General features: G+C 37.1%; 1 protein-coding gene across 4 annotated transcripts in view; it reads right to left on the bottom strand.

The window, feature by feature from the left end:
• Positions 1-20,090, bottom strand: part of LOC106463068 (polyribonucleotide 5'-hydroxyl-kinase Clp1-like) — a 199,043-nt gene that overhangs the window by 166,159 nt on the left and 12,794 nt on the right. The window contains exon 1 of one of the 4 annotated variants that reach the window (XM_022390474.1): positions 6,710-6,752. The exons of the other annotated variants lie outside the window; for them this stretch is intronic. Within the exon in view, the coding sequence (XP_022246182.1) occupies positions 6,710-6,723 (14 nt within the window). The 5' untranslated portion in view covers positions 6,724-6,752. Of the gene's footprint in view, positions 1-6,709; positions 6,753-20,090 lie in introns of those variants that run through there. 4 annotated transcript variants of the gene reach the window in all.

The following is a 20,090-nucleotide window of genomic DNA, read 5'->3' as shown; positions in this document are numbered from 1 at the left end:
TCTGTTATTTCACTGATGAATCTCTGTACGGATTCAGTAGATTTGACCGATCTCGTAACCACCATAAAAAATTAGTAAAATATAAATTATGCCTCTTTCATTCTAGAATGAACACAAATTATAACATGAAAACATAAATGTTTAGACTAAAAATGGGTCACACAAGTGGAAATTCAGGAATTTATAAAATATTGCCTTGTAAAACTAAGAACTTAAAACTTGTACACTATTAAAATATGGATTATTAGCTAAGATTTTATGCTATTCTAATTCGTATAATATAAACAAAAAGTACTTTAATAAAAGGTGAGAAGAGGTAAGAGAACTTTCAGTTTAGGAAAATGTTAACAAAAATATGATATCTCACCTATTCTCACAAAAAGCTAGAATCCCACAATGAAGTGGTGGAGGGCCAGTCAGAATATGATCCTTCTTTAGAAAGCACCCAAAAAAAGACCATGAGGTGTGGTAAGGAATTAAAAACAACACACCAGTGGGAGATCACATCACTTCTGAGCCAGGTATATTCTTTACCCTTCAAGAATGTGTCGCCAAAACATAAAAGGCAGAAACATGGAAGAAACCCAAAAAATTTTCAGCAGGAGAAGGACCCCAGATGTCGAATGGCTAGAGCATGAGAGACCATAAATGGGTGTTTGACCTCAACCAACACCTGGCAGCATCTAGAATTGTACATCAGGTCCATTGTAGGAAGAGAAACCTCTACCTTTCACCTCAAAAATGGGTACTAGGATGGAAAACAAGCTTCTGTACCAAGAACCTGTACTGCATAAGTGCATCTCCAACACAACCAACACCTGATCCACTAAAAACCAAAATACAGGAGATGGTAGGAAGTAACAAGACCTCAGGAGGCATTCATCTTCGGCCCTACACCTGGCAGCATTGGTAATGTGTCATCCAGTCCATGGAAAGAATAGGGTACCCAGCCTTACACACACACAGAAATTCATGAATTTTGTCCAGTTTCCAACCAACACTAGATCCACCGGTAACCAAAATTTAGTGGACAGTAGAAAAAAGGAACTGCAATTTGGGGTTGCATCTCCTGTCCAAACCTTTCAGAATTTATTGTCCAGGCTACAGTAGAAGGAGGGTCTTATGTGGCCAGACCATCTCCAAACAATGCTTGATCCACCAGGAACCAATATCCAGAAGATGGTAAGAAGGAGAAATTTTGCAGTCAAAGGGGCAAACTGCAATAGTTATGTACAGAAATGGCAGAGCACTACAATCAACATCTGGTAGCATCTGGTATTGTACATCAGGTTTGAGGTAGGAAAGGTGTCACGCCATTGACACCATCAAAATGCCACTGCCCTACTCTCAAACTGAGTGGTCTTATGTACCCTCAGGAGGCCAGGGCTCCATGGTCCACTACCCCAGTGGCTAGGAACTGGTAAATGGCAAGGCCTCCCATACTTCACTTGAACAAATGGGGGAAATATGTGTTACAGAATCTGGAGGACCACAGCACCATAGACAATGTAATGGGTGACTGCGATACCCTATTTTGAAAAGCAGAGCTACCATGAGTGTATGATACAGAATGAACGTATTTAGGTAGCAAAAGACCACAAGATATACCTATGATTGGTCCCACGGAACAACCCATCTCTACGATGTGCATAACATAAACCTATGATGTGATGATTTGTCCTGTATAAATTGTTGATATCAATGCACAGATGACAATTGGACAGAGTTGATCAACCAACACCAGGCAGCATCTGGAATTGTACATCAGGTCCATGTTAAGAAGAACCTCAATGTTATAGTCATCTAACATGGTCATAGGACAGACAGAGCAGAGTTAAGATGATGTATACCTGGTCAGGCATCCCTTACTACAGAGCAGAATCCAAAACCAATGAGTAAGAGGTCCCTGTAAATGAAAAGAAACTGAGTACTTACCAGTCACAAAGAAACAGAGTTGTGCAGAATAGCAACTGATGGTAAACAGAAATCCACAGAGCATCAAACAGCCACATGATGTAAGTATTGAGATGTAAAGGTATGCGGAATAGTCCCACATACTCGTGCTGATGATGTCCTCCAAAGGAAGATGGAAATGGGTAGACAGAGATATGGTCAAGTGACATTTCTGATAGGAAAAAACATAAAAAAGGCAACAATCATCCAGAGAAATGAAAAAAATATGCCAAGTGAATCCAATCTATAATAGTAACGAGAGAAAGGTCAGACGAAATGGTAGAATTCCAATGAATAAACAAATGGACACAAAAACCACAAAAGGTAGCAGTGCATGCCATCTGAGGACCCTGCCCAGGTAAAGAAGACAATAAGGATCTGAACAGCCATAAAGTTGGGATATGGAGGAAAGGGAAATGAGAGTGAAAATAGAAATATGCTCCCGAGAACCCAAAGTCTTGGGTAGAAAGAAACAGTCGGGAAAAAAAAGAGACTATAGAAAGCATGGAACGATACACAGTAAACTTCGATAGCAAAAACATCGGAATGAGGCGTCCACATGCCAAGAACAACAGAATCAAGGACTTCAATGAAAGGAGCTATAAGGAGCAAGATGACAAAGGTTTAAATGGAGGACGAATAAGAGTGTGAAGGACAACCCGGGTTACAACCTGGGATAAAGAATCAGGGTGAGGAGTACGAGCAATGGAAAATGAACAAAATAACATAGATATGACAAGAGAGTGGGACACAGAAACAAATTTGGTAAACCAAAAGTTGGAAGACATAGCCACCCTGTAACCTGCAACAGAGGTAACTGAGAAGCTCCTGTCATAAAGCCAAATGAAAAAGGATGACAAATGACGAACGTTAGGTCATGCTGAATGGTAATTCCAGTGTATAGATCAAGAGCAGTAAGTAGCCAACTTATGCTTATAAACTGCCAATGATGATGGTCAAACTGGATGGGAAATCAAGGAGGTCACACATCTGGAAAGTCTGGACCATCTGGTGAGGGACTGGACAAAAGCCATACATGAAGATGGAATATGGGTAGGGAAGGATGACACATGCTGGAATGTGGCTGGCAAAGGAGTATGGAATATGAAGGGAGAGGAATGGGTGTTGACACCAACAGTCCTCATAGAAGTGGAAACCATGTCTCAGCCAATCAATATGGTGTCAACAGCAGAACTCGACAAGGGGTGGTCTGAACTATCAAAAGAACATGAGGAAGAAGCTGAATAGGAGGATAAGCAAACAGGTAACAATTGGTCCAATTCTAGCTGAAAGCTTCCACAGCACCTGCCTGCAAATGAGGAACAGGTGACCAAAATGGGGGAGTTGTGTATTTAGAGGAGACAAATGCATTGAAATCATGGACACCCTAACAAGCACAACTCCCAAAAAATGAAAGGATCCAAAGTCCACTCTGTCAGTAGAATCTGTCGGGTCAGCATAACTGATCTGCGACCAGATTCAAAGCACCTGGAATATGGTACACTAGCAAAGTAATTTGATAGCTGTGGTCCCAATAAACAAGAACCAATGCTTGAAAACAAAGGTCCCACAATTGAGTGCCTCCTTGCCTGGAGATATAGGACACCACCATTGAATTGTCTGAGTATCATCATCACCTGCCCCAAAAAGACAGTAGGAAGTGAAGGACAACTTGCTGAACAATAAGAAACTCCAAGATATTGATATGTAGAGCAACTTTGGTAAGAATACACTGTCCCAAAACCTACTGACAGTCGAGAAATGCTCCCCAACTGGAAAATGAAGCATCCATAAAAAAGTAACAATCTAGACAAAGCTGAGGAAGTGGAACCCCCATGGTAATATTGGTCCAATTCAGCCACCAGGAAAAGTCTGTCAGTAATGGAGAAGGAAGGGTAAGATGAACATCCAAGGGATCCCAAAGAAAGCTCCATTGGTCGATCAAAGCCCATGGAAGATGGCATATGCGAGTCTGACCAAGAGAAACAAGGACTTCTAGAGAAGCCCACATCCCCAAAAGAGATAGAACCTCTTGTGCAGTAGGGGAGGGTGAGAAGGAGACCTTGCAAATGAGATGTTCCATATCTCTCAACTGAAGTGAAGAAGGCTGGGCCCAACTGGGAAGTGAATTGAAAAACACACCAAGCTGAACCAGGAACTGGGTAGGTATGAGGAATGACTTCTCCCTATAATGAGCCAACCAACCCTAGCAGCTTCCCAAAGAAGAAAGAGTATGGAAGGCAGAGTCAGCCCATAAGGATGCCAACAGGAGCCAGTCATCCATTCAATGGTGGAAACAAAATCCCTGAAAATGAAGCAGTCGATCAAAAGCCAGGACGACTTGGCAGAACACATAGGGAGCCGAGGCCAGGCCAAAACGGAAGTGCCTGAACCTGAAAAACACACCCATGATGAAAAAAAAAAAAAAGGAAATGTCTGTATACCAGGGAGATGAGGATATGGAGATATGCATCCAACATATCAACCTTTGTCATCCACAGACCTGGAATGAAAACCCAACGGTGAGTTAAGTACAACTCCATGGTAAACTTGGGAACAATGACGATGGGATTCATAGATGATAAATGGATCAATGGCACCAATCTTCAGTCTTTTGGGGAATAACAAACAAACAAAAATAAAACCCTGGACAAGAAGAATCTCCTCATTCAATGGCACCCTTGAGAATTAAATCTTGAACCACTTATGACAAATGCTGGCATAAAACAAGATCCCACAGAGGGTGGAAGGAAATTGTATGGGGAGATGACAGGAAGCCAGACCTTCAGAAACAACCTTTAAAATTCATGGATTGACTGTAAACAGCCTCCAAACTTGGGCAAAGCAGAAGAGTCTGGCCCTGACCCGAGTACCGATGCAGAATGCCCCAAAAATGACAACAAGTATCAAAATGATTGTGCAATGCAGATGGATGAGAAATCGGGACTGACAAAGGATTAGAAGGTGGGGGTGACCCACTGAGGCAGGTACAGGTTGGTGGGACAAAGGAGAAGCCAGTGAGGAAAGGGAGGAATGTAGATGGGCTGATACAAACCTGGACTCCAAAGTGTCAGAAAGACCCCCAAACACCTCTTCACGGAAAAATGGTGCCATGCACAAATCACATGGAGAATAGTGGACATGACAGGATACTCCTCAGGTGGTGGTGATTATTGCATGAAATTAGCCAATTCTCTAGAAATCATAGCAGTCACATCATTGGCCAATAACTGTGGGACTGATAAAAAAAAAGTCAGTAAATCCACAGGTGCAGTAACAGCAGTGGCAGTTGTAACTACTTGAAATTGCGAGTGCACACTTACTAAATATAAATTCCAACAAACTGAATGAAATTGAACAAAAATTATCAAGAAAAACAAATGCACTATATGAATATATAAGAAAAATCACAAGCAAAAAACAAACACATCTTAACAGTAAGACTGCCAATCGAGAAGTGATTAACCAATGCATTATTAGAGAGGGTGCTAGTTACAATAGGGGTAGTATCTCCTATTGTTTGAGAGTTGATTCATGATCACTTGCATGTAGATATGCAAAAAGAAGTGGGTGTTACAAAATTAGTGGCAAGCAAAAATTAGTGCTGACAAGGGGCAGTACTAATCGAGAAAGCTTTTTGTAAGGGAGGTAATATATCATATTAGAAAGTAAACTTAACTAAACTTATCTGATTTGATGATGATTTTATATTATTTGCAAACATAATATTAAAAAAACACGTTTACAAACACTGCAACTCAATAAAGCCATAACATACCTATCTATTAGAAAGTAAAAATATCATATTTAAACAAAGAATCAAATATCAACAAAATATTAACCTTTATGCAATCTTCCATTATTTGGCTTCTTTGTTCCATACTGTATATATACATTTCTGTGTCTAGATATATACATTTCTCAGCCATTTTAATGGGCTTGGTGCCATTTCTTTCTTTTGAACCAATATTTCAACAATGTAGGGTGTGTTTTTAGTCTGCTAGAAATTTCATATATTTTTTAGATAAAAATATATCTTAGTTACTAAGCTTGATATATTATAGTGAAATTCTATGATATTAATGTAGTAATTTATGATTCATATGTATATATGATACATGATTCATATGTATATATATAATGCTATAAGATTTAAGCCATCAAAATTTTTCTGGCTTTCTACCTATATGACAAGAGCCATCACAAATTCATCCAAGCTAGTTGTTAACTTTCCCATGGGAATGAATCTTGTACTGTTAGTGAAACCGACAATATTCTGTTCAGAACACAATATTATACAATACCTCATTTGATAGATGAAAACCTTGACTTTCTATTGGTTATAAATAATATATATAATGAAAGGTAAGAGAGAACTATCAATGAATTGTGAATAAGAGGATGTGACAGGAGGGGTCTGATTTTCTGTTCGATAGCTCTGTAACCAAACAAAATTGAAGACTATAAAAAATTATGATTTGTCTGAGTAATAATGATTTTCTAGAGAGTAAGTTAAGTTTAATTTCATACTTTTTCAAGGGGTGGTGGATAAAATAGGGATGATGATATGCTAAGAGAAAATGTGTCACGGTAAGGGAATTTGTCTACTTTTGCATGTTGTTAGTCTATATTCTGTAATGCATTATTTAATTAAATAAAAATTAAGTGCATTAGAATAATTACTATTAAAAAAATCAAACTTAACTCTCCTTGAAACCCAACAACAAGAAAAAAGAAGATAAGGTAAGTACTTTATTTCTCATTTTTCATATTTATTCTTTATTTATTTATTTATTATTCTAAAAGTAACTAAAATCTAAAAATATGAACTTTTTTTAAGTTATTAAATTTAAGTTATTAGATTAGGTAAAATAAATAATAATAATATAATTAAAATGGTTCATGAGGCACACACGTAAGCAGTTCGTGGATAATATAATTGGATAGCGAAATGTGAACTGCACATTCCCCAAGTGATAATGGTGCAGATAGTACTTAGACACAGTTCAAAGGGCAATAAAATTTAATTGTAAATAGATGTATAATGTTATAAACTTAGAGCTACTCAGGATAAATATAGTTTCATGTGACAATTTGAAGTCATTCTAAAAAGAAATAAAGGGTAATTTAGGTTTGTTTAGATTTTTTTTGGTGATTACGAGGTCGGTTTAATTGACTGATCCTGTTTTAAGATAGGGTAGAGAAAATAACGCAGAAACTATAGTTTTACTGAAAAAAAAACGTTTGAAATGCATTTATGAGGTTTTAAGGATTACAGAAAGGAAATTTGAGATTTTGAGGTGATAAAAAGTATTTTTAATTTTAACACAAAAATTACTTTGCACAAAGACTATTCAAAACAAATGTAGGTCAATATATTCATGGGCAAGTCTTTATTTTATCAAAAATACTTCACTAAAAAATATGACTTTTTTTTGTATGTGAAAGACTTGTAATATTAACTGAAAGACTGTCAAATTTTGTGAAGATATACACACTATATTGAGAGTTACAAGTATTAAATCTACAAAGATATTAAATGAGTACAAAAAGGTCACGTGGTCGGTCAAATTGACCGAGCCTCTTTGAGAGAGTTAAAGGCAATTCACCTAGTCACATGGTTTCCTGGTGGTTTCAAGTTTAGTCAAAATGACCACACCTGCATAGAGAGAGTTAAAATGTCTGGTAAGACCAAAGAATGGTGACTGGAGGGATATGAAACCCAGAGACAGAAGATACCACAATGTGGTGTAAGAAATGACACATTAATAATCCAGGATATCATCCAAAACCATGGAAAATTCTATTACTATTCTTATTTTATACATATTTTTTTTGTAAATACATATATTTATGTATCCTTTTTCTTGTTTTGTTAACGTATCTTATATTATTTGTTTATATTAGATTAGGCCTATCAATATTTATCACATATTAATCTGTTGGTACTGAATTTTCATGAAACTGTGCTCAACCAAGGACCCAGAATGGGACTACTGTGCATTTGAAGTTATGAGGAGACAATGAACTCTCTTCAATGAACAATGTACTGAACCAATACTGATCAAAAAGAAGGACCACACTCAACCCAAATGAATAGCCGAGAATCAAATCTGAACCAGTATTATGACATCTGGGAAAAAAACATCCAGGGACACAGGTATAACTTCACCATCTTCTCCAAGAGTGGAGAAATTCACTCTAACACCATGGAAGAAGAGCCTCTGTCCACAACCCCAGTGACTGGAAACTGGGTATGGTAAGGACTCCTTAGCTCCACTAATAGAATCTGGAGGTTAATGTGCACTGGGGAGCCCTAAGGAACAGTGCCCTGGAAACAGTTCCCTAAATTTTTAAAAGCAAACGAATCCCAATTTATTTAATCCAATGATCGGCTAATCAGCAAAGACAGGCAGGATCCCCTTATGCTTTACTCATCATAGTACATGAGTGGCGGTCCAGCACAGTACAGTAATACCACCTGATCAGCCTCTAGTTGGTGTTAAGGAACACCTCATTTCTTCAGAGTCTGTTGCAACCTAAATGAAGTATATTAAATTAGTGGTTGCTGGTGCAGAATCAGTTTAATTAGTTTCAACATTCGCCACATAGTGGGATCCTGTGAAAACAAGGTAATGGACCCTGAAAGGTAGCAATGAAAATACTCACCCCTTTGTATAATCTAGCAGAAATGGTTAAGATAGCTACATGATGATAGTCAAAAACCCTCAGATGAAGATACTGCCAGATCCTGCAAATAATGTGAAAAAAAAGAATTGGGGAGGTCCACTAACCAGCCCACACAATGTCCTCCAGCAGGCAATTCAATCAGGCCCCTAAGGACATAGAAATGTGATGAATCTGATTAGACGTGACCTGCAGAGGACTCGTCATCGTCAAAGAGCCCAGAATAAGTGATATGGATCAATATTTTACCCACCTCATCAATGTAACTGGGAATAAATCCTGAGAAACAGAATGATCCAAAGGAATAAACCATCATTGTCTAGCATCTCTAAAGGCATTAGTGCGGGCAACAAAACCTTCAAGACCTTCACTGAACAAAACAATTGATTGAAATCTGACTGGTTATAAAAGTAAGAAATACTGATCAGATGAATCAATGAAAAGGATTTATCCCCTTCCCTATCTGATAGTGTCTCAGGGAAGAAGAACCAGTCTGAGGACTTAGTTAGAATGATAAAGCATCCTGTGGACAATTAGCACAAACCACTCCAACCAGCGATGTCTGTAGGTCAGCAGCAACGAAATATAAACCTTCAGAAAAAGTGATACACTGCACATGAGGCTAAGGTCATAATGTGTGTTGAGAAAGGGCATGTAATATAACCTTAATATACCAGTTAGATAACTGGAATAGTCATTTGGGACAAGGGACCCAAAGTGACTTGAGGAAGCTGGAAAGTACAGGGGACTCAAAAAATTGTTTGTCTCGAATATTGAACAGTAGTCAATAACACTGTCTTATACAGGGCAATTGTAGAAGATGCAAAACCCTAGCAAAAGAGCCAGGTCAAAACACGAGTTATGGTTGGTACTTCTGATGGAAGTGGGTTCAAACTTCTCTCAATTCTCCATTACTGATATGTGTGCCATTTTCGTTGATAAATGTTCATCACGAACAAAGCAAAGACTGAGACAGATACAGGGCACAATTCCGTGCAAATTACTGTTTAACCTCCATGGTTGAACCTTAAGTTTCTGGATAGCCAGGTGTATCATGTCAGATCATGGCTGCCTCCACAGAAATGGACAAAGAGGAAGTGGAAGAAGGCCAATCTGTTGCTGTCAACAGGACCCAACCATGGGTTGGAACAAAACATATTTAGCACCTTAGGTAACATAGGAATTGGAGGGAAGGCCTAGAGTTGTAATTCCATTCCATCCTGATAGAATGCATCCATTGCCAATGCCCGACGGAGAGGTACTGGAGACCAAATTGCCAGTAGTTTGGTGTTCGAAAGAGAGGCCAACCTGTCAATCATCAGTGTTTGAAAATGAGAGCCAATCCAACAGAAGACTTCATGATGCAGCAACTATTCTGTAGGGATAATCTGTTTGGGTCAAGACAAGTGATCTGCTACTGCAGTCATCAACTGTGGAACATGACATGATAGGAGTAGTCCTAAAAAAGGAGATCCAAGGTACGAAAACAAGAAGTGTCCCCTTGATGGGAAATGTAAAACACCACCATGGAATTGTCAGAGTGAAGCCTGACAATTTTCCCCTTTATAAGCCAAGACAATGAGGCATCACCTTTTGAATAGCAAGAAGGAGTAAAAGATGGTGTAGGAAAGCCTTGTCATCTGTGTGTAGACCCTGAACTTCCTGACTCTTGATATATGCACCCTATCCCTGAAGTGAGGCATTCATGAAGAGATGGAATTCTGAACAAGGTGACAGCAGAGGAACCTATATCTTAGTCGTGTCCATATTTAACACTATGGCAATGTGCAGGTAGGAGCCAACTACATTGAACTTAGACATCCACAATCCTCGTACAAAAAGCCAATTCAGAGTGAGAAATGAGTCACTTGTAAACCTTGGAGAATCAAGGAATTGATATTAATGAGAAAAATTGATGACTGAACACCAATCTCCTATCTTCTTGGGTCCCAATAAACTGATGGGAATAAAACCCCAGAATAACTGGCATGACTCTCTCTCTACTCCCAGACCAACCAAACTTTGATAGCCCTACAACTAAGTTCCGAAACCCAATGATCTGCAAGAGATGGAAACCCTACAGGTTGGGTGGATAATGGTGGTGAAGATGCAAACTGAATGACTAATCCTGACTCAAGGACTTGTAATGCCCATGGATTTATGATTAAGCTTTACCACAGATCTCAAAATACTCAGAGCCAAGCTCCCACAGACCCTGAAAGCATACAATAATCAATGACACTGCCGGTGCCATTCTGATTAAGCAGCGGAACCCTTGGGCATCGACAGAATCTATTCTGGGTACAAATGGACCAACGGGCTGATGTCGGGAGTCGGGACCCTCGAATAGGGGCAGAGCTATGACCCACTGTAGGAGCTGATGAAAGTTGAAACACCAACAACAACAGGTTCCAACAAAGTTTAGTTTTATGAAAACGATATGTCAGATTTCAGAGTTGCAAGTCCATAGAGTTACCACTGTCCTACCAGCCTTTTCTCTTTTTTACCCCATTTGGTTCTTCCGTTTTAGATTAATTTTACATTGTGTTTTTATGTGTATTTATAAATATACACTTAGCTCCTTATATGTGTATAGCAAATGTTTATATACACTTGTTTTGAATATTTTTATTTAGTTTACATAAACAGTAAATATTTTCAAAAATCATTTCATTGTCCTTTATAACAGGTTATAAGTTTCTTTAAAACTTAAGATCCATTTCCAAATATTTAACAGTCAGTGGAAGTATTAAAAAATAGAAGTAGAGTTAAAACATACGGGAATAACAAAATAATTTCATGAAGTTGAAAATTTAACGACTGAAGTACAGAAAAGAAAAACACTTTTAAGTCAGTCAACTAAAATATATTCTATAATGAGCAATCTTGTGCACATACCAATAAACTTAATAGTTATTTAATTACACCAATATGCGCTATAGAAACGAGTTTTTGATAGAACTTTTTCTTTATTATAGGCAACAATTAATGCTAGAAACTGGGTTTCGATACCCGCAGTGGGCAGAGCACAAATACCCCATTGTGTAGCTTTGTGCTTAACTCCAAAAACAAACAAACAAACAAAAATAACAATCTGGTGTTACAAGGTCATTTATTTTTAGTACAAGAACTTAATAATTGTTTAAAACATAATAATCTTATGGTATAACAAAAGAAACTACTGTAGTTTTCAAGATTCTAGTAAATTCTGATTATTTGAACACCACTACCTCAAGAGTTAGCTACGCTATGAATCAAATCTTGTGTGGTATATTCTAGTAAAACTCACTTAACCTCTGAACTACTTGACAGGTCCACTTAATAACTGGAGATGCAGTCATGACATCATTCATAAGTAATACTAAATCTCTTATTAACTCAATCATGATAAATGGAATAATGAGAATGCATGGACACAAAGTTAAATGCACAGTGAATAATCAAAAAGTGTGTCTACTTGTTTTTCCTTAAACGAGTCCTTCATTTTTACTAGATTCTCTCAGATGCTTCTCCTTCAAGATCCTGTTCCAGACTGTTTAAATCTAACAGTTCTTAGTTCACAAGACATGTCTCATTTACCAAGAGTAATTAGTTACCCAAAGGACTGATCATTCTCATTATAACATAAGTGTAGCCATAACTTCTAGATATCACCTGAATGACCACTGAGGACACTGGTGTCAATGATCTTACACAACATGCAGTACTGCAGCAGTATCTCCCCAGGAAGAGCGCGTATTATCCACTCGAGAATAATAAAGGAACAAAGGGAGCTAGAATTAAATCAATTTAATGGCTTTTTCAACCACAAGTTATGTGAAACCTGCACATATACAAAACAAAGAATAAATTTAAAATAACTATTATAGTATATCAAAAACATAGAAATGCATGGTATATTCATGTACTATATTTGTACCATGCTCAATCTTTACCAAACTTCATTTATGTTACATCCACTAGGGCAGTACATTTGCTGTTATCGTATGTTTAATTAATCAATAATGTGTTATTAAAATCAAAACAAATATTATGACTGTAAATGATTACCTGCTTGAAATAGTGACTGTTAAAGTTTATTTTTTTCTTATACAAGCATGGTTCCTGTTATATATAACATATTTTTAAACTACACTTGAATGATTTACTGATTTATATTGAATTACCTGTAAGATAATATAATTATTAATCAAACATAAACTAATAACTGTGGTAACAGTCACCAGTAAATTACACAAATTAGTTCTATGAAAGAATTAAATACTGTTGGGATTTAAGGAAATTAGTAGTTAATATTAGTTCCTAATTGCCATAAAGCTAATTGTGAGGACATAAGACAAGATTTATCATAAGTGAAGTAGTATCACATGTTCAATGATAATGTGGAACCAATATGAGAAGTATTTAAAATAAATTGTTTTTAATTCAAGGTCCGTATGTTCCTAAAAAGAGGAAAAGGATAACAGGGAAGATCAGCCCTAACTCTGACTTACTAAAGACATAAAAAGAGAAACTACGGAATATATATATATATAATGCCACTAGTTTAAGAAGTTTACATTAATAGATAGAATGAAAGAATTACAGAAATATTGGAAGGGTAGGGAGTTGATTGAAAAAATAGAGAGATTAGGAGATCCAAAAAGGCCTACGAGAACCAACTAGCTTGTAATGTTAAAACTAACAGCAAAGATTAAGTATGTTAAAGGTAAGTAAAATGTTAGAATGGGGATTTGACCCTTAAAGAATGCTAATAGCAAGATTCTTCTTAAAAATTATAAAATGCTGAGTTTGAAATATTTAATTCTGTTTTTACTAGAAAAGGCATCAGCAATATCCCAGATTATCAAGCAGATCAAAAATGAGATATTTGATCCTCACTCTTAAATTTTTAATACATCAATAGAAAAGGTACCTGAGGATTGAAGAGTTGCTTGTACTGCTCCTATTTTTAGAGAGAGGTGATAAGAGTTGCCCTGAAAATTATATGCCAGTTAGTCTTATTTCTGTAGTGAGAAAAGTTCTAGAAATTCTGATAAAAGCTTCATTAACTCATTCAGTGAAATATGATATCATAAATGAAAGCCAACATGTATTTAACAAGAGGAAAACTTGCCTTACTAATCTGTAAACATTTTTGGGAGACATGTATTAAGTTGACCATATATTTGGTAATTACCTTTAATTATAGTACATGCAAGGTAATACACTTGGGTTATAACTTGGATTGCACATTTAATACTGATAAAAACCAATTCAATAGCATGACCAAGAGAAAAAAAAATACTGACATAGTGGTGGATAAGTTACACAAGCCATCAAAGCAATACTGTTTCTAGCAGTAAAGCCAACAGAATTTCAGGGTGTATTTATAGACATATTTATTATAAGTGAAAAAGAGGTAATTACCTCTCTACAGAAATTATTAGTTAAGTCTGACTTGGAATACTGTACCCATTTTGATCATACTTTCTGAAAGGATATTAAATTATTGGAAGATGTTCAGCGGAAGGATATTAGTATAATTCCATGTATGGAAGTGTTATTGTAGAGGGTTGAATCATAATGTTAATATTTGGGTAATGACAAATCAAATATATGAACTGAATATCTATGGAATGTTATGAAAAGGACTATTTTTACTAAACTGAGCTATTTCTTTTATGCTGGAAAACTGAAAAGCAAGCTCAATTTTCCCAATTATTGATGAAAGGTAAGCAATTAAGATATACCTTGACAGTATAGGTATCCATGCATCAACTAATTACCAAACTCACTCATATGGGCCAGAGACTACACTGGCTTTGACCATATAGTATGAATAACATTGTGATAATTTTTATCTCTCAGTTTTATTGCTATGGAATTAATGTTTGTTGTTGATATTTCTGCTCCTAGTAATTGTGCATCATATGTTAAACAAAGAAATGTTACAATTTTCCAATACTGAAAATGGATTTCCGACTGATACTTACTTCCGCTCACATACATAGCCATTCTTCTTCAGTGCTGCTCTCTATTTGCAAAACTTTTTTCGCATGACACAAGTATTTCATTCTCACGCACCCTTTGATTCACATGGTTTAACTGATTTTCACATGCAAATTATCATGCAACAAACCTCCACCAACAGAAGCACACACACCAACATCACTCCCTCTATGCTATTCTACCTAACTGTCAATTCGAGTTTAGGCAGAAACTTAAGCACCAGTTGACAGTGGATAGGAAGTACTTGTTGGATATAACTTTTTAGTATAGGAAAATTATAACTTCCAGAAAGGTACCTTACTTCTACTCGCATACATAGCTATAATCCCACACTGAATAGGTGGAGGGACTGGTGCAAGGGAGAGAGTAGAAGCAGCCTTCGAAAAAGTCCGAAGGACACCCTAAAGAGGGAACCCTCTAACATGAGGATTATACGTGGAAGACCGCACCACTTCTGTACCAGATATACTCTTCACACAGACTTGGAAGAAGTGTGGCAGATCTGGGCATAAAATTTGTGAGGAGCACATCCTAATGGGAGAGAACATAGGTTAGACAGTGATGCAAACCACAATATATAAATAATTTCAATCTCCCTTATGAACGGAATGTGGGCACATTAAGGGATGTGCTCCAAGATGTAGTGTGTCTAAGGTACAATGAAATATACATGGCAAGTCAACTGCATCCAAAACTCAACTACCGGAAACCAACATCCATGAAGTGGTAGGAAAGGTCATATCATCTTCACCTAAAGATCAGCGAAATGGAGGGAAAAATCCCACCACTTATCTATGAAGAGGGCACATGTGAGCAGAATGATATATCCTATATATATATATATATATACACACAAAACACACACACACACACATATGTATATATCAAATCAAGAACCTGACCTCATGATGAATACAAGTAAGAAAGATGTCCCTGTAATGTGCTATGTCCCACTCCAAACAAACATACGATAACTACCCCAAATACAGTAACATCCTTGGCATAAAGATATTGAGAGGTAGTGCAAGAGGAAGAAGCAGAGTAATCAACAAGTGCACCCACCTTGACCCACACCATTGGGGTTGTGCACTCACAGCAAATTGATTGAGGGACCAGGAACACCCTGAACACGTGCGAGGACTTATGTTGAACTGCATTTATGTTGGCACACTACACATGTGTGTACATTGTGTTGAATGGTTCAGCTCTAAACCCAAAACTCAACCACTGGGAACCAACATCCATGCTGGGGTAAGATCAGGAATCCCAATCGCACTACATGTGTGAGGACATGATGTTGATTTGTTCAGCTCTAAATCCAAAACTCAACTGCCAAGAACTGACATCCATATGGGGATAGGAGGAGGAATCCAATCTTCATAATGTAAGTGTGGACAATACATTAATTGGTTCAGCTCTGAACCTACAACTCAACCACTGGGAAATGACTTCCATGCAGGGGCAGGATGAAGGATCCCAATCATTATGACAACTCCTTCCAAAGCTACAACATTCCCTTGGACAAACTCATGCAAAGATGGAACATCCATTTGGGGGGCATCTTGTCATCTACAAAAGCAGAACACCACTAACCTACTCTCATCTGAATGCAGTCTTTATTGTTATCTTATCTTGTAAAGCTCTCAGTCAGGATGATACCTCCATGGTCTACCACTTCAGCAGCTTCGAACTGGAAATTGATAAGGACTCTCATATTCCACTAGAAGAAACGGGGTGTGTAAAATGCAGTGGAGAGTCCAGAAGAAAGTTCACACCAGAGACATTGCAATGGGTGACCACAAAACCCTATTTGGAAAAGCAGACCAAACTTGATTTATTCAATTCAAGGAATGCCAGGGATGGGCAGCAATCCCCTTCTAATTTACTCATGAAGTCCATGCATTGGTACAGTTTAGAATGGGCATATTGTTACTATAAAATACAGTACTGTGCAAAAATATTAGGACAAAGTAAAAAATTTCAGGCTACTTTCAAAGAACAATGGAAGGTAACTCACAGGTGAAACATCAAAATTTCATTAATCTTCATATTTAGTACAACAGAAACTCAGCAGAAGTGCTTGAGTTCAGTAAACAGTTAATATTTTGTGTGCCCTCTTTTGCTTTGATAATTGCCAACAGTCTTTCAGGCATTGTCGCAACATATGTAATCAAAGTGTCCTTTGGATTTTACTCTAAATGTCTCTAATACACTCCCATAAAGCTTTTTAAAAACTTTTTATTTCTCAAGTTTTTGATCTATCAAATCCTAGATCTGCTCAATTGGGTTGAGATTGGGGCTCTGTGGGGGCAATTGCATCATTGACTCCAGCAGCTTCTTTCATAGCTAAGTAATTTCTGCATAGGCTGGATGAATGTTTGGGGTCATTATCTTCTTGATAGTAAAATCCTTTACCAATAATAAGCAAACCACTGCATATACCATGACAAATCAGTATCTAATAGTACTTGCCCTGGTCCATTATTCCATCTATCTTGCAAATATCTCCTGTTGCCTCAGCAGAAAACCACCCCCAAACCTGATTTTTCCAAGCCCGTTCCCTTGGCTGTGGTTTCGCTAGATAGTAGATAGGGACATGGTAGGTGCTATGCATTGAGATAAGTATCTTTCACCATTCTTCTGACCATGCTTTGAATCAAATATTTCAAACTTGGACTCATCCATCCATAACATCATTTTCCAATCACCAACAGTCCAGTTTTGTGCTTTTTTTAGCAAATTTCAGTCTCTTCACAATATTTGGAGACAAAATAAAGGTTTTTTTTAAATGCTACACAACCGAATATTCCATTCTCATCAAGTCTTCTTGATACTGTAGATCTGAACATTTTTCCATCACTTGGTACATGGTCATTTATCTCATATTTGAGATCAGTGGAATTCTTCTTTCTGTCCCGAAGGCTGCATAAACGAAATACTTAACATCAGTATCATTGAGTTTAGGTGTTCTGCCTCTTGTTTCCTATTTTCAAATTTACCTGTCTCGGTCTCACGATCTAGGGTGTACTTGAGAGTGTTTGGAGAGCATTTCAAGTCCGCAGCAATCTATCGGAGAGTCCAACCAGTATCACGTAAAGCTTTTATGCGAACTCTCTGCTCTACTGACAATTTTCTACGCTTTTTGGGCCGTGGAATGACAACAAAACTTAATATATATAGTGTTAAACACGTTTTTTTTTTATCAAAGTTTATTTTTGGGGTGCTATTAAATTGAATTCTTCTATATATATATACCGTTACCATATGCTAGCTCCTTGCTAGCTTCTTTCTATATATTTAAGACACTGTATGGGGTACCATGACAGTTATTTCAGACCCTAATTCGATCAGCATGTTCATTCAAGCAAAACCCTTATGACATGTGCTTGGTTCATGTATATGGGAATTCTAAAGAATGATAAGTATTCTTACTCATATTCATTAAATTATCAACAGGGATCAGTGAACCATTACCATAGTGTTGAAATTTATATTCTGTAATGACATGGAAGAATTAGACCCATAAAATGGGAAGAATGACAAAATATTCTCTTGTCCTAAAACTTTTGCACAGTACTGTATGTCTCTCAGTTAACTAACTAGCCATTCAATTTTTATCTTGTTTCTCACCCTTTGAAATGATAAGGTACATTTAATATTAGTTTCTTGGAGGGATGAAAAGAATAAAAGTATCACGAAGCAGAGTTTAACAAAGTCAATTAAAACTGTCACGATCTGTGGCTAACGTATCAAAATCTGAGTGTCACTAGAATAATAGATGGCATATTGGACTATTAGTGGCATGGTACAAAGAATAGCGTATTGAAATGTAGTATTGTGAGATTTATAATCTATCAGGCTAGCCACTGTATTGTGAAGTGGCTAGCCTGATAGATTATAAATGTCACAATACAGTGGCTAGCCTGATAGATTATAAATCTCACAATACAGTGGCTAGCCTGATAGATTATAAATCTCACAATACAGTGGATAACGCAAAAGAATTGTGGGTATCATGGTACACCGGATAACCCATTGAAGTGTGAGTATTAAGTGGCTAGCCTGATAGATTATAAATGTCACAATACAGTGGCTAGCCTGATAGATTATAAATCTCACAATACAGTGGCTAGCCTGATAGATTATAAATCTCACAATACAGTGGATAACGCAAAAGAATTGTGGGTATCATGGTACACCGGATAACCCATTGAAGTGTGAGTATTACGACGCAGAGATTAACATGGGTATCATGGTACACCGGATAACCCATTGAAGTGTGACTATTACGACGCAGTGATTAACATGGGTATCATGGTACACCGGATAACCCATTGAAGTGTGAGTATTACGACGCAGTGATTAACATGGGTATCATGGTACACCGGATAACCCATTGAAGTGTGAGTATTACGACGCAGAGAATAACATGGGTATCATGGTACACCGGATAACCCATTGAAGTGTGAGTATTACGACGCAGTGATTAGCATGGGTATCATGGTACACCGGATAACCCATTGAAGTGTGAGTATTACGACGCAGAGATTAACATGGTCAATTATTAATCCCACGATACGACGAATAACGCATCATAATGTGAGTATCATGACGTAGTTGTTAAAACATTTGATTATGACTCTCACAATAAAGTAAATAACTTATCAGGATGTGAATAAAATGGATAAAATAACCGATTTGCTTCTTGAACGTGTGTTTCAACGAAAACATTTTGTTTTTTATCCTACCATTAGTAAAGTTATGTACAAGGTAAGTATAACTATACAGAAATATACTACATACATGTGATATACTGTGATTAACAAAGTTTCAGCCAAACTAGCCATTTACAATTATATAAAGATGAAAAGTCGGTTAGAGTGTTATAAAGGTCAGCAGTCTAGAGGGAGCCCAACAAGCAGAAAACAACATAGTTGAATCCAGCGACTGTAGAAAACAACGTAAAACATACAAGTCTGGAATAAATCGGTGCCTTCAGTTGATGAGCTACTGCAAGCCGGTGCCTTCAGTTGAAAAGTTACTGTAAGTCGGTGCCTTCAGTTCAATGAAATCCAAAATTGTTCTTCGTGTTAAACTTTACATTAGGTCGTCAAGAAATCTATGTCGCTTTTTTTTGGATAAAATAACCCGAACAACTTATATATCAAAACAAAACATTTATTAAATGAAATAATCTCCATTCTTATCGATGATACTTTTCCATCTTACAATCAGGTTGTTAATGTCCTTATTAAAGAAATCACTTGGCTTTGAACAAAAAACATGTCGATGGCCTATATAACACCTTCCACATTTGCTTATGTTTTCCCATTCGTTGCAGCGAACGGAAAATATGATAATCTGATGGTCCCATATCTGGAGAATATGGTGGGTGGGGAAGAACTTCTCAATCAAACTCCATAATCTTGTGTTGCGTCAAACGTGCCACATATGGACGT

The sequence above is a fragment of the Limulus polyphemus genome, unplaced genomic scaffold, assembly GCF_000517525.1.
Source record: "Limulus polyphemus unplaced genomic scaffold, Limulus_polyphemus-2.1.2 Scaffold1316, whole genome shotgun sequence".
In the NCBI taxonomy this organism is placed as follows: Eukaryota; Metazoa; Arthropoda; class Merostomata; order Xiphosura; family Limulidae; genus Limulus; species Limulus polyphemus.
This window is presented reverse-complemented; position numbering and strand designations above follow the sequence as displayed.